Below are 15964 nucleotides of genomic sequence, written 5' to 3'. Positions count from 1 at the left end.
CAATTTGTTTGCTACTTTTGGCCTGTTTTAGATTTCCGAATTTTAGAAAACCAATATTTGACACTTTCAATGATACCCATAGAGTCAAAACCTAATAGGGAGTAGAATTGACTAAAAAATAATTTGCCCTTCGGATCTCCTGCAGTTTTCGAGTGAATCGATTTTTATGAATCGATAGAACTTATCAAGAGGGGACCCTTATTAACGGTTTTTCGAGGTTTGAAAATCAAACATCTGGTGCCACCAACGGATTCAGCGTAAAAAGTAGATAAAGAAAAATGGGCTTATTTGTTAAGTTTCGACCATCTGGTGCCGAGAAATAGCATTTTCAAGGCGAAAAATCGACATTTTAGGCGTTTTGCGATGACGTCAGCATTTTCCTGGAAGCGCTGAAAAACTGCTGTAATAATTTGCGATAATTTTCAATATTTAAAAAGTTTTCTCGGCACCTAATTTTTTTTGTCAATTCTACCTCCTATTAGGAGCATAGTATCAAAAATTTGTTCTGATCTAAGGGGTGCCCTACGAAAACCTCTCAATCTATAGTTTTTTTTGAATCTCGGACGCTGGTTTACTAAGGAAATTTCAAAATTCATTGCGGTAGAATTACTTACTATGCTACATTTTACGTGAGATACACTCTGGTCTTTGCAGTGAGTTGTGGTTATTCCACACAGACCTTTGGATAAAAATCTATTTTTAGACAATCAAATTTGATAATCAATTTCTTAAAGCAGTTTTTTATAGTGACTCATATAAATGATGAGGTTCAAATCGAAATGAGTTTATCAAAATCATTTAAAATTTATTTTGAAAGTGGTTTAATATTTCAAGTGTTTTTCTCATGGTATTTGTAACACCTCAATGGAAACTTTTCGTTCACTATTTATTTTGGTCAATTCAAGATAATTTGGTGTGAAGTGAAGTACACTAGAAAAAAAATACAAAAACATTCATGATTGAAAGCAAAATTGACCTGTTTTTACTAACCGACACGGGTAGGGCTAGCTTTTACCAAATGTATTCGATAACAGACCTACGAACCTAATATCTTGAAAAAGAAAGACATTCTCGATCTATGCTACAAAATTTAATTATAAATCTATTTCAAAAACAATCAATATCTTACAAAATACAATTAATCAACAAAACAAAAATTCAAAGTGCGTACATTTAAGGTAAGAGAAATGTTTAATAAAAAGTTGATAATATGCTACTTTGACTGTGAAATTAACCGTCGGATGTTAAACATTAGAATTAAACACAATTTTTGAAGTTTTAAGGTTCATTCAGATTGATTAGTAACAAAGTTTAAGAAAATTGTTAAACGACATGTACTCTTAGGTTCCAAATAAACGGGGGGGGGGGAGGCCTAATTGCCAAGGGGTGGAAATTGTACTTCTGAAAACCCCAAAATAAGGTAAATATAGGTTAAAATCAGGCTATAAATAAGGGGCCTTTTCTTTGACAGCTGAAAATATCTTTAAAAATTAATAAATGGGGGGGGGTCCTAATAAGGTCCGGGGCGTTGGAAAATTTCTGAAAAACTAACAAGCGGGGGAGGGGGCGTTTATTTCGAACCTAAGAGTACAAAGAGTATTTCGAACAAAATAAAATCACATCACGGCAAAAGTAACGAAAAATTAATGCGGTAATTTTACTACATCAGCAAATAAAAAGGATTTAAAAAAGAAAATCATGTCTTCTGCTTTGAATAAATCAACCAATCATGATAGTCGATCAATAAATAAGATTCGTGTCGAATTGTTGTTCATTACGATTTTTCGTTTTTACATAATCTACGGCAATGAATATCTGTAGACAAAATCAAACTAGGCCCAGTCCTAGATTATAATTTCAATCGTAATAACATATCTCCGTCAGATGATAAGGTTTTTTCCTACTCATCTTGTCACTTCACGTTCAAGATCGAATGAATATTGATACTAATGAAGAAGAAGAAAAAAGATGTCGAAATGACACAGAGGAAAGAAATCGCGTTATCTACTTCGTGGGATAGTTATGTGGCTGAAGTTACTATTGCAATGATACAGTGGAAACTCGAACCTCCATAACCCGAATGTTTCCTAACTCAAACATGTTTTATAGTTCCTTCAGTTGACAATGGCTTATAAGCTTTACTGTATTACTCAAAATTTCCTTAACTCGAGCGAATTTGTGTTACCCTTTTGTGTGCTTTCGAGTTATTGAGACTCCACTGTACTACGACATAGTATTATCACGAACTAAACATCTTGATCAAGAAAAATGAAAGGTATGAAACAGAAAAACGGACAGATACATTAAATCCAAAGCGGGTTGGGGCTACAGGAGGGTTTGAAGATACACCAAACGATCGATATCAATTCAAAATATTCGTTAGTCGAGAATTTGAAATGTTAAGGATTACCTTTCTTTGTATGTCCTCAGGTGAAACGAACAGCATATTGGCGATCAAAGGCTGCAACAGAAAATACAGAATAAGTTATTTGGAGTAAAGCAGACTTTGTGATTAAGTAGCAGGTTAGTTATCATGATTTGAGGCATATCTATAACATAAGTCTTCATTATCATTGCTAGTTATATTAGCAAAGACAATTGATTTTGATTGAACTAAAAACTTTTCTCAGGGCTACAAAATAATCGTTTTCATTTACACCGCTTTCTCAATGCCCCCGGTGGATTTTCTTTTCTCAGTATATGCATGAAAACTTCGATCAAAATGCCGATTAAATCTATTCCCATCGAACTGTTGTTTCCAGCTCATAAACGCCAGTGGGGATGGTTTAGGACTGCATCTTTTCATTTGAATCCCAATAGGGATCAAAACATTGGATCGATCTTCCCAGTGGAGAACATCGATGAGACAGGATTGTTCGTTTTGAAAGATACAATGAGGTAATATCGAATATAAAGAATGAATAAAAGAAACAACATACGTCACTACCACCAGAGCTTGTGTTGAACTTAGGATTGATCTGAAACGGTACACCATCTATGCCTACAGAATGAAAGAAAAGGCAAAAAAGTAATGTAAATATGAAATCATTTTGCAGTTATCACATAGAAATTTCATTCCTTTGCCAAAAGCAAATGGGGCTACCATATAAAGCAAGCATAAGGCAAAAATTTAAAAGCGTCTGATTACGACATAATAGAGAAATATTTCGTAAATAAAGTCATATTTTCAGTCCTACCTGAACTAACTGAAACTTTCGGTGCCCTAGTAAATAAAACGAAAATACGAGTAACACCTGATTTAGGGTTTACATTGGGAGTGTACATAAGGCAAAATCTTTGAGCGGAGATATTTTTTTTTCACAATAAAACATAAAACCATTTGAAATGCGAGCAGAACGTATATTTTTATTCTATTTGTAACAGAGAAGTTTAAGATCAACCAGAGATGCATCATTAGGTCATAAGGTCTTAGGTCATAAGTATGGGAGAGGGGGTCGAACCCACAACCTTTGCATCGTATCCAGTTGCTTTTAGAATATTAGAAATTGCATATCACTAGATAGTGAAACACGTGTTGATTAACTTACGTATTGAGAAGTTGCGATTGTTCTTTTGGAGGAGTTGAAGGTGCTGGTCTTTTGATTTTTGGAATTGCTTCTGTTTTGAAGCAAATCGTGATGTCGTTCACTGTTTCGCTGAAGTAAAAAAGAAGTGACCAGTTAGTTTATAACAAATAAACAAAATATGAAAGCCATTAGATGGGAAAGGACTGGTGAATTTTCTTACTCGTCATAGTTCGCCCCAACCCCCCTTTATAAGTAATACATTGGTAAATTTCTAGTTTTGCAGTCTTGGACTGGATTAAAATCATAAAAATTGTCTTGTTCGCTTCACTCACAATCTATTTCAACCAATTTTCAGAAGAGATACTGTTCAAGAATGAATATGCTATCTTTTTAGTTAAAATGAGTAGGGCATAATGTCTTGAAAGTGGGAAAGAATCACGATGATACCCCGATTTTGAGGGAATTCCATAAATCTTTTGGTTAAACCTAGAGTAGGGGGGGGGGTTGCTCTAAAATTTTGAACTAGGTTCGTAAATCCGTATTTTAATCACCTCACTGCAGTAAAATATGGTGGAACTGCTTCATTTTTGGATGGGTTGACCAAATAGATTTCTGTGATCGCTTTTTCTGACGATTGGCGATGGCCTCTTGAATAACAGACGGTATGTTTCTTCAGACCTTTCTCTCCTGCAATGATAAGACGAAGCAAATAATGTTTCATTTGACATATTGCAGAAACACTAGACAAGGACAAAAAATAACGCTGACTTAAAAATCTTGATATGACGATTAGATTAAACACTATTTTAGATTTTTGACGTAATTTCTTTTCTACTTATCTTACTGCCTATAGAACTTCATAAAGAACATTTTTTCCTTGAGTAAATTCCACAGGAAAAAAAATCCTAGAAAGGTCCTCGACTTACGAGTATCTTTGGTGATAGGGATAGGTGCATAATCATCAGGTCCATCTTTATCATCTGTCACAACAACAATGTCTGTCACTACATACTCATCTTCTGCACTTTTCTTGAAACCTATCAATCTTTTACCTTTATGACGCCAGCTACTCTCATATAAATTTCCATCGTGCCCTTTCATCGTGGTATCGAGCTAAAGGAGATGCGAAAAATCATGAACTAATTATTAATATAAGTTTGATATATTGATTGGAGCTAGACATCAGGAGCTATCAACTATCCTGCTTCTTCCAAAGAAAGTAATTTGAAATACTTTTAAACCAAAAAGAATTAAAAATTATTTTAAGAATAAAAACTCTGGTTAAATCACAAGGTTGTGTTTACCATGCACAATAAAATGTGAGTTAAGCCATAATACTGACTCCTTTTGCCAAGTTTTGACGCCATGTCATATTGTCTAAGAGGGGATTTAATTTAGCCGATAACTGGAAAAAATAATTTGGCGGAAATAATAGTATACAATTGATCAATTTCTTGTCTAAAAATTCGAAAAAGCGTTTCTTACATAGAAAGTACCAGCATCATTGTCTTTGTTGGTAACCAAAAATAAGTCTGTGATGAATTCCGCCATCTTTTATTTATCTTTTTTTCTAAACTGTAAAGAAAATAAAGTGAAAATGTTATTATTGCTTCGCATGTTCCAATTTAAAATCTTTATTCGAAGAAAATTAAATTTTCGAGTAATAAGATACATGACAGATAGAGGATTTTTTTAAGTTTTCTTTTAGGCTTTGTTTTATAAAAAAAACTGATACAAAACTTACAAAAAAATCATATTAAAAGAAAAGAAAATCTAATCTTCCACAGACTGTCTGATTTTTGAACAGATTTCATCAACTGCCTGCATGGCAGGGGAAGTTGAATAATCTTTCATTCCCATACCACGCTCCAAAGCATTTGTCAAAACTGGATCTAATGGCACACTCCCAAGATATGGAACATTAGTTTGCTCAGCAAGAGCTTTACCTCCACCACTTGAAAATATATTAGTACAGTCTTTGCATGAAGGGCAAACATATCCACTCATATTCTCAACGATACCCAATATGGGAATGTTTGTTTTTCTACAGAATGTCAATTCGCGTTTGACATCAGCAGTGGCAACATCTTGTGGAGTGGTCACCAGAACTGCACCGTCCGGATGTAAAGCTTGTATACCTTCCACAGTTGAAATATGTTCATCAGAAGTGCCTGGTGGTGTATCAATCACCAGATAATCAACATCTTTCCAATAAACGTCGGTCAAAAATTGCTTAATCATTGCATTCTTTTTAGGTCCTCTCCACACTACAGCATCCTTTTGATTCTTCAAGAGGAATGCTATGGACATGACTGACAGATTCTGATTATTATCTGTATACACAGGAACCCATCCTTCAGAACACTGGTGGACATCTTGGTTTTGCAAATTCAACATGTGGGGAATACTAGGTCCACACAAGTCCACATCCAAGATACCAACTTTTTTACCCGCTTGTACAAGAGATAATGCTATTTGTGTTGTTATTGTACTTTTACCAACCCCTCCCTTTCCTGATAATACCATGATGACATGTTTTATTGATTTCAAGTTTTCACTCATATTCAAGTTCTAAATAAATATCTATTATAAATATTTTCATTTCAAAGTTTTTGCGCAAAAAAGTAAAACATAAAAAATGGGCCCTCCAGTAGAGAGATTGAAACAATTATGACCATGCAAAGAAAATCTACTGCTAATTACTCTTAGGTGCCAAATAAACGGGGGGGGGGTTCGAATAAACGGGGGGGTTGGAAAATTTTCGAGATCTTAATAAACGGGGGAGACCTAATTGCCGGGGGGGTTGGAAATTTTACTTCTGAAAACCCAAAATAAGGTAAATATAGGCTAAAATCAGGCTATTTAGAGCAAAATAAGGGTCCTTCTCTTTGACAGCTGAAAATATTCTTTAAAATTAATAAACGGGGGGGTCCTAATAAGGTCCGGGGTGGTTGGAAAACTTTTGAAAAATTAACAAGCGGGGGGGGGCCCGTTTATTTGGCACCTAAGAGTATTAATTTGTCTAGTTTGAAACGCATGTCAACAGGTCACAGGTCAGTTTAGACAGGTCAGCTTTAATTACTGTAAAACACTGAAAGAATGTTTGAAAACCAAAATTTCAAGTCAAAAGCAACAGTAGCTCCTGAGTTCTCGTAGGCTAGGGTTTACAGACTGGTCTGCACAGGTCTGCAAGATACCAAATTCACATACTGGTCTGTTAAATACAAATCACACAAGCAGTCTTTGCCACTAACTCGATTGGGAAGATTCTTCCGTAATGGGAAGAACCTTCCCGAGTGGGAAATTAACTTGACCCCCAAAAACGGGTAAGAGTTAAAAAATGGACTTCCAGATCGGGAAGAAGCGGGAAAATAAGCAAAATCCGATCGGGTTTGAACTTCCCGTTTGGGAAGTTTACGCAGTTTTTTCACAATTTAACAAGATTTCTTCTACTTTTTTTTCAGTGAAAAATCTTAAAATTTGATGCTTTTTGACCTCCAAATAGTTTCAACTTTCGCCGGTCATCATACACCTTCACCGAAGATTCAGTCAATTTTCAACTTCCCAAAAAGGATAAATCTACCAAAACGGGCAGAAAAAATTAGAGTAAGTTCTTCTCGTTCCGGAAGGTTCTTCCCATTTCGGAAGAATCTTCCCGATCGAGTTAGTGGCACAGACTGACAGGTAGCAGAACCAAAGCTTTGTAAATCATATCTCTAAAATACCTTTTTGCATTTCCGGCAACCATCTTGAATTATAATGCAAAAGTAAAGGAAGGAAGCCGTGGTTAGTTATAGTTGGAAAATATACAAAACATGATGCAAGTTTGTACAAAGATTATTAAGCTCACAAAGGCATTTTATGAAATACAAAACTCATTAGAACAATAAAAAAATCATTTCAAAATATAAAAAAAAAAATTAGAAATTTTTTCTTAAAAGTTAAAGGTTTTGTTTTTGAATAAGTTTTATATACCGGGTGCACCAAAAAAAAGTATACAGGTTTGTCGAGATATTGTGAGCTTCAGGATTTAAATTTTTTGTTCATTCTTTTTTTATCGCATAGAGGATGCTCTAACTTGAATTTTGAGCTATCATACATTAGATAGGTTTGAAAAAGTAATTCGAAAATTATTTCCAAAAAACTGACTTTTTTTTAATGTCGAAATTTCAAAAAATCATCAAAAACAGCAAGCAAACTTTTCTCTTGGCACTTACCTACTTTACACATAAAAATACCAAAAAATGCAACTGTGTTCATCAAAACTTGTTAGGGAATTTAAGAATATGGTAAAACAAGCTATTCCCATGTGGAGAAATATTTTTGGTAAAGCTAAAAATTTTTTTTTGGAAATCTCCAAGAGAGGTGTGGTGTGCTAGATGAGAAAAATTTAAAAAATAAACCATCATTTCTCAACTAGTTGCTCAAAGAACTTGGGTCTGCATTGAGTTTGCTGGTGTTGGAAATATCCACGACGTGTAAATAAGATGGACAAATCGTTGGCAAAATATAAGATAGGAGAAAAAAGAATAAAAAAGACAATGAAATTGTGTTTTTGTCATTTTGTCTTATTTATAGAGTGATTGCTGTTTTTAATGATTTTTTGAAATTTCGACATGGAAAAAAGTCAGTTTTTTGGAAATAACTTTCGAACTACTTTTTCAAATTTAATGTATAATAGCTCAAAATTCAAGTTAGAGCATCCTCTATACAATAAAAAAAGAATGAACAAAAAATATAAATCCTGAAGCTCACAATATCTCGACAAACCTGTATACTTTTTTTGGTGCACCCGGTATATGGTTTACTTACTCATCATTTTAATTCACAAGCTTTTTCCCATTGAATTGGCACGAATGTGGAGCAAGATTGAAGTCCTGTTTCAAACTAAGAGGCCAAGCACAACACATCAGTCAAAAGAAATATTTTGCCCTGGTTATGAATCAGGGGGTCCCAGGATTATGTTTTGATTTGAAATCTGATGCCATTTCATGAGTATGAATTTCAAGTTTGGCTGAACTTTTGGGAATTTTCAGTTGATGATGTCATCAAAACAGAAAAATGCAATATCTGGAGTTTAGATAGGATCGAAAAATTTATTGAGAATACAATGACACAACAGCAGTTATGAGGCTTTAAGACGACTTTTTAAAACATTACTATAATTTTGGGCATTTTGGGTCCAATGACCATAGTTTGCAGAGAGACATGAACCCCCTAGGTTTATTTCATCATTTGGCAACTTCCCTATTAAAAAGGGGGTGCAAACTATGATTGACGTCATCAAAACCTGAAAAATCTGACATCTCAAATTTTAGAAGGATTTAAGCAACGATTGACCCCTTATTGGTAATCATCAATATAATCTCTAAGAGCAATGAGAAATTGATTTTAGTAACTTTTCAAAAAGTTAAAATGACCCTGCCAAAAAATATTGACTGAAAACTGATATTGACATATGTAAAATATGTAAAAAAAAAACACGTCGGCTTCAATAACGTCAACATAGAAAAAGGGCAATAATTTCAACAAGTCAAGTTTACACCTCTAAAACTGACAAATTCTATCTGGTGCTACTGAAAGCATCTTATTCAGCACAATATTAATAAGAATTTATGCTACAATAAAGTCTACAGGCCATATTTTAGAAAGGCAAGGCAGCATCTTTTGTTGGCCAAAAAGGGCACTTTTTCCAGCTTTTTCCAGTGTTTTTCCACTAAAAAGGCTGTTTTTAGAAATATTTTAGTAATTTCAGGAGGGGCAGTGGAGAGACAGAGGCCAATATCAGGACACAAAAGAGGCATGAAAAATGGCCTGGTCTAAGAAGGTCATATATATATATAGCCGTTTTTGAGAATGCAACTGCCTATTTGTGACCCCCCAAGCGATTTGGAGTACATTAAAAATGAAACCGGTATTGGTCCGGTCATGCCTCTGCCGCTTTTGGACTGGTTAATTGTGCGACTAAAAGCTGAAAAAAGCGGCCAGAAGACCGCACAGTACCGTATGGTCCGTGCGGACAAAGTGCCGACGAAAGCAGACGATGGTGCGGTCCCCGCCGTTTGTTTATATTTCTTTCGATTGCCGTAAGAATTTCAGCCTCGAGTTCAAACAAGCAAAACAATAAAAACAAAAATGTCTGCACCATGACCGCACTGAATACCGCACTCATTCTAATGGTGCTCTTTAGTGACCGATCAAGTGCGTTTGAATGGAATTTCTAGTAAAGATTTTTGGATAATTTCTGGTAGATACAAAGGTATCATTTTACCGCACGGTAATCTTTTCGCCGCTTTTTCGCCGCACATTTTATCGACCTGTCCGCACCAAGACCGGTCTCATTTTTAATGTACTCCAAATCGCTTGGGGGGTCACATTTATAAATAACAAATTACTCCCTCCATATACACCACTTTCCCTCAGCCAATAAAAAAAGTGATCTAGGTAACTGTTGTTATTTTAATTTTAACATGCTTAATAATTTTAAGCTAGACGGTACTAATTGATAAATTTGATTATTGAAGTAATCGATAGTGATCGAAGTAATCGAGCAAGCACTTATCGATTAACAATTGAATGTAGAACACCAAAATTTCAAAAAAATTGTGAGTATTCGATCACTTTCTTAACAACCCTTTGAAGACTTGATACTGTAAACTGTTGAGTACTTTGATTATCATTGATTACTTTTGATAATTTTGACAACTTCGATAACCAATAGACCTTTTTTTAAAGAGGCAGCCATGCTGAATAATTATGTACTCCAACATAAAAACAATGATACAGTTAATCATAATTAATGTATCATGCATATTTTAAAAATTATGCATGGCTGTATCATTGTTTTTATGCTGGAGTACATAATTATTCAACATGGCTGCCTCTTTAAAAGAAGGTCTATTACTATGATATATCTTTAAGAAAAACCAAAAAAAATTGAACTAAAACCAAAGCACAAAAAGAAGCCCCGCCATAAAGATTGACTCCCTTATTTCCCAGCCATTTTGTGTGCCTTTGCCCTGGGTTTCCTCAAGTAACTCATATCACACATTCTGATTGGTCTAAGAAAACGAAAGTGGTTTTCGCGCGTGAATCGCATGTTTTAATTGGCCGAAGTAAACTTGGTTTCAGATTATTTTGACACACTGCTACTGGAAACATATATTTGATAAAATCGAAGGCTGGAAAGTACTCAATATTGTCAATACAATTGAAGGTATTCAATATGACCAGACGGTGTCAATCGAACGAATCGAATGCCATATCAACTAAATGCAATTGAACACAATCGAATAATTGCAATACGATTGTCGAATGCAATCGAATTGCAATTGAATAATATATACCCAGGATTTGCTGTTTGATTGCTTCAATTACATTCGATTTTATTCGATTACATTCAATTGATTCAATTGTATTAGATTTTATTCGCGCCCACACTAAAAAGGACTGATGGAGTGATCCATAATTTAATTTAATCGCAATGAAACTCATCATAATCGTATAATGGAACGATCAAACAAATCGAAGATTAATCAAAAATGTAATTGACAATCAACCGAACCAATTTAACCTTACTTGAACGCAATCAAACACAATTGGATATTACCCAGGAATCGGCCATTCGATTGAGATTCAATTACGTTCAATAATCGAATCGCAATTATTCGATTGTGTTCGATTACGTTCAATTGGTTCAATTGCAATTTTTGTTCGAAGTTGTTCGATTGACACCGTCTGGATATGATAGAAGGTAATCGAAAAGTAATGATCACCTTCAATTATTATCGATCATTATTGATTACTTGGATCACAATCGAACGTTCTGGTTTAAGGTAATTTTGAGCTATTTTACGCTATTTTACAGTACCCTAAACCCTTGAATAAGCGCCCCGCTCGAATAAGCGCCCCCCTTTTAGTTAAAATAATTTTATAAGCGCCCCGCTCGAAGCTCGAATAAGCGCCCCCACGGAGGGGCGCTTATTTGAATAAAATATTGAGTAGATACTTGTGTCTTAAAAAGAAAGAAAGCGATTAAGAATAAAATTTTTCAAATTTTTCTTTTATTCATCCTTTTTTGAAAATCCTGGAATCCATACGCGAATGTAAAGAAATAGCCTAAAGCCTGGATCCACATGTGGACAACAAAGGCACGCGCCGCGATGGCAAGATGACTTCTAGTTGTTTTGGAGATTGAGGCGTTCACGGCGCGTGTGCTTAAAGGAATACATACAGCCTGACAGCTGAGAGTCTCTGCTTTTAGGTGGTTAATATGTGTTTCTAAGTACAGGTCAGTTAAGTTTTTAAGCAGATTACAAATTTGTTGATAGGTATACAAATTTCTGAAATAGAAAAATAAGCACCAAATAAGCTCAAATAAGCGCCCCCCTTATAAAAGGATTTACGCGGGGATTTACGGTATTAATTATTAGTAAATAGTGGGACATAGTGGGGTAGTAAGTATTAAGTGCCTCACAGTTCGTGTCCGTCCTGTATATATCAGATTATAAAAAATGCAGGACATGTCTCCTGGTCTTAACATTTTTACTTTCTTAGTAGAGGGAGGGCACATTGCTATACATTGTATATTGGCTCACTGCTTTTGTAGTTTGAGCACTCTTGGATTGGGTGGAGAGTCTTCATTTAAGACGCTCACTATTTGCTTACGCATTGCTCGCTGCTCGCAGTTTTGAGCACTCTTGTGACTCCACAATGCAATCCACAAAATGTGTAACCGTACATCCTGTGCCCAAGTTCAGGAGTTGCCATAAAGCCATTATGGTAAAAACCGGGAGGGCACATTGCTATACATTGTACTTTCTTAGTAAAGGTTTATAGCCAATACCGTGAAAAAGGGTAACTTGCATCAGTGGAGGCTAACATGCATAGCCCTCAAATAGACCTTTTTTCCAAGAGGCCACCCTGTTGAATAATTATGTAGTCCAGCAAGAAAAATAATGATAAAACCATGCATAATTATTACAATATACATGATACAGTAATTATGCATGGCTCTATCATTACATTGTTTTTATAGCTGGACTACATAATTATTCAACAGGACGTCCTCTTTGAAAAAAGGTCTATGAATGACCTGGCTGGTCATTAAAATACAACTACGCAGCTCCGCTCGCAGCTATACTCTACCATTTTTGTTTTGATTTATTTTTGTATTTTAATGACCAGCTGGGTCTTTCATTTGAGGGCTATGCATGTTAGCCTCCAATGATGCAAGTTACCCTTTTTCACGGTAGACTCCTTCTTGCTGTCTTTTTTTATTAAAAGTAAACATATTTTCTTACCCTACGGAATTTTATAATAATGAAAATTCAATTTTCTGTAAATATATCTGAAGGACTTCTCAAACATTTGAATTTTGAAGCAATATATAAATATACTTTTCCAAAATTTGTTGACAAAATTTCTGCCATGTTGGATTTTTCAGTCTCGTCTAGCTCACAGACATGTAATATCAATCGTAAAAGGGGTTACGCACGGAGAACGAGTCTCGTGTTCGCAAAGCGAAAGGGATTCTATAGAGCCCACTAGTTATATAAAAAGAGGTGGAGGCTATCAATCCACTGCTCAAAAGAATATCGTACTTTTTTCCCGAAAATCACAAATCACAAAAAAATTCCGAACGAAAATCTTAAATTCCATAAATCTAAAAATTACAACTTAAAACGGATCAAAACTCAAAATACTGCGAATCTTGTGACGATGACGTCATTTTGCTTGGCCCTAAAACTTTGAATGCGAGAAATATTTTTTGAGGCGAGCCTTTTTATGAGGCCAATCAGTGTAACATAAATCTACTTACAGAAAGTTAAAGGAAGCAAAAATTCTCGAGTTAAAAAAGGAAAAATAACTCGGATAGTTAAAGGAAGCACAATTTCCCGAGTTAGAAAATAAAAAATAACTCGAAAGCTAAAGGAAGCAAAAATCACGAGTTACAAAATGAAAAATAACTTGGAAAGTTAAAGGAAGCAAAATAAACCGAGTTATGAAATGTAAAATGACGTCACTTTATTCCAAAAATGACGTCATCACTTGGGATAACTCAGTTTTTTCGTAACTCGGAAAAAAATAGCTCGGGAATCCCGCGTCTCTATAATTTCGAATGTTTTTGTTCGAAAATCTTGTTAGATTCGAACAAAAGAATTCGACAAGTTCCCGCCGAAAATATCAACATCAAAATAAAGAAAACATTTTCGATCCCGAAGCTTCAAAATAAATGCAGCAGCTTTTTCAGAGATGTGAAATGGTTATACATTACTATACACAGAACAAGAAGATGTATTGTATTTTTTCGATTGAGAAAGAAATTCTTCATTATTGCGTTTCTCTATCAGATTGATAACAATTTTCGATGTTTTTGTTTCGATGCATAGATGAGAAAATGCATGCTGGTTTAAGCTATGAATGGTCTGAAACAACATTTTTACAACAAAAACTAAATGGGCGAACTTCTCGACTTTCAATTATCTTCAAGCTGTAAACGTGTCGAATTTTCGAAGTAAGAAATGTTGATTGTTGAAGAATTGATGCTGAAAAGTCAAAACAAAGACACAGCTTTGTGGAAGATTGGGAGAGACACGAGAGATTTTTTACAAAAATCCCTCGTTACACCTGGTTTAATCATAGAAATTGGATTTCCCTGGTTTTGTTATGGAAAATATATTCTTGACAAGTATTAAAGAATTTCAAGTTTTTATGCATACATTGATGAAAAGAACTGTTTGGCTTTCCCGATGAAACGAACGAAAGTGCACAAAGCTGAATTTATTTGCTTTGGGTCGTGTCACGTGTGTGTCAAGTAGTTTTGTAATAATTTCTATATATTTCATCAGTTTTAATTTCACTGACTTTTTGGAAAGAATGGAGTAAGAGCTCATCAAAAAATAATTTTTTTATGTTTTTCCATTATTTATTCCGAGAGTTCAGTTCCCTTCGGCTGTTTTGTTTTGATTTTCTCACGCTGATTACCCAAATGTTAACCAATTTTATTTTAAAGTCGTCCTAAGGCCTCATAACACCCCTCTCTCGTTGCATTCTCGATAAATTTCCCGATCCAAAGAGGGGTTAGCCATTTCCAAACTCCTTTCATTCCAATCTCGAGTTATCATATTTTTTGTTTTGATGACGTCATCAACTGAAAATGGCTAAGGATTGAGCCAAATTTGAAAGTCCTACTCAAGCCTTATAAACCCTCCCATCTCATTCCCCATTCCGCATTTTAAAGTTTTTCCCAAACCCGTGACTTCAGTGGGTCCCCTTTACCCCTAATGTTGTCAACGGACAATTCGCGAATTTTGAACTATTTGCGGTCAACAGGTACCTTATGCCCTAAGGGTCCCAAAAAAACAAAAAACGTCAACTTTTTCCACGGGAAAGTGGGTTTTTAAATTTGCGAAAGATTGACACTGCAACGACTTCTTCTTAAAATACGCTAATTTTCACGAAATTTTCCAGAGGCTAAACACGGCGGAATAGCGGCTGGACGAAAAAAAGGTGAATTTCAATTTTTAGGGCCCGCATATCATTGAAATTTTGTAAATTTTGCTTACGCGCATGCGTTTGCCAAAAGAGTCGCACTCCGCTCGCTAACGCTCGCTCCGTGCGTAATAAAACACTAGATAGAGCTTTTTTTGCAAATACGAAGCAAAATAAAATAGCTATATCTAGCGTTTGATATAAAATATCTGTGTTTTAGCCTCTGCGATTGTCTGCAAAAGCAAAAATGTCAACCAGTCTAGCTTTTCGTGGAGCCTATGACGTCACATACGTTACTTTTTCTTGTTTTGACTGCACTCTTCTTTCTTCGAGTCTTGTGTCGTCAGTCATCAGTGGGGGTTGTGGCCAATGGCGCCGCCATTTCAAGATGTCTGTTTTACTGCGATTTCTGATTGTCTTTAGTTCATTTAGACTACATTTTGATTATAAAGCTTGGAGACTAAAGGTAACAAAAAATGCTCTGGTCTTTGGTCCATTTTAGATTGAATTGAATAACTTTAATTTGAACTTTTTTCCAAGGGGTCACCCACATATTTTATGGCGCGCCAAAGCGGAAATAAATACTATCTCTTTAAAACAATACTATTAATCAAAAAATAGTATTTTTTGTATGATTAAGTTTTAATCGAAAATAGTATTTTTTAAAAAAGATAGTATGTTTTAAACGAAAGCCATTCCAGGGTCAAATTGAAACTATTCTGGTGGCAATCAAACCTAGTTCATCTTGTAGAGCTTCAAAAAAGAAAAAAAATGAGGGGTCATACACCTCCTAATGATAAGCGGTTCCGGAGATATTGAGATTTTGGTTCCGCTAAAATAGCACCTTTTTAGACATTTGAGGTTGACAATTTAGCCCAGAAATGGCATATAAAATGGCACCGAAATATGCTGCAAAAATTGAAAATTCAAGCTTTTGTATCCAG

General features: G+C 35.0%; 2 protein-coding genes and 1 long non-coding RNA gene across 3 annotated transcripts; all 3 read right to left on the bottom strand.

Annotated features, from left to right (window-relative positions):
* Positions 1-1077: 1077 nt before the first annotated feature.
* Positions 1078-3253, bottom strand: LOC136813728 (uncharacterized). The gene is made up of 4 exons (XR_010847538.1): positions 3198-3253; positions 2940-3001; positions 2411-2461; positions 1078-1946 (listed from the first exon to the last, which is right to left on the bottom strand). It is a non-coding gene; the product is annotated as an uncharacterized lncRNA (long non-coding RNA).
* Positions 3254-3526: 273 nt separating this feature from the next.
* Positions 3527-5104, bottom strand: LOC136813727 (multivesicular body subunit 12B-like). Its single transcript, XM_067070224.1, has 4 exons — positions 5013-5104; positions 4454-4640; positions 4079-4214; positions 3527-3656 (listed from the first exon to the last, which is right to left on the bottom strand). The coding sequence occupies exons 1-4, from the start codon at positions 5076-5078 to the stop codon at positions 3545-3547; spliced, it is 501 nt and encodes a 166-aa protein (XP_066926325.1). The 5' UTR covers positions 5079-5104; the 3' UTR covers positions 3527-3544.
* A 116-nt stretch (positions 5105-5220) lies between these two features.
* Positions 5221-6128, bottom strand: LOC136813726 (cytosolic Fe-S cluster assembly factor NUBP2 homolog). Its single transcript, XM_067070223.1, has one exon. The coding sequence runs from the start codon at positions 6087-6089 to the stop codon at positions 5301-5303; it is 789 nt and encodes a 262-aa protein (XP_066926324.1). The 5' UTR covers positions 6090-6128; the 3' UTR covers positions 5221-5300.
* Positions 6129-15964: the final 9836 nt, after the last annotated feature.

Source organism: Clytia hemisphaerica, unplaced genomic scaffold (genome assembly GCF_902728285.1).
Source record: "Clytia hemisphaerica strain Z4C2 unplaced genomic scaffold, Clytia hemisphaerica genome assembly, whole genome shotgun sequence".
Taxonomy (NCBI): Eukaryota; Metazoa; Cnidaria; class Hydrozoa; order Leptothecata; family Clytiidae; genus Clytia; species Clytia hemisphaerica.
Note: the sequence above shows the minus strand (reverse complement) of the source record. Positions and strands in the feature narration are given on the sequence as shown.

Coding starts and splice junctions, on each gene's coding strand:
- LOC136813727 (XM_067070224.1), bottom strand. CDS start 5,078: ATGGCGGAATTCATCACAGACTTATTTTTGGTTACCAACAAAGACAAT. Junction 4,215..4,453: donor CCCTATCACCAAAGATACTC/GTAAGTCGAGGA, acceptor TTATCATTGCAG/GAGAGAAAGGTCTGAAGAAA. Junction 3,657..4,078: donor CCATATTTTACTGCAGTGAG/GTGATTAAAATA, acceptor TTTTTACTTCAG/CGAAACAGTGAACGACATCA.
- LOC136813726 (XM_067070223.1), bottom strand. CDS start 6,089: ATGAGTGAAAACTTGAAATCAATAAAACATGTCATCATGGTATTATCA.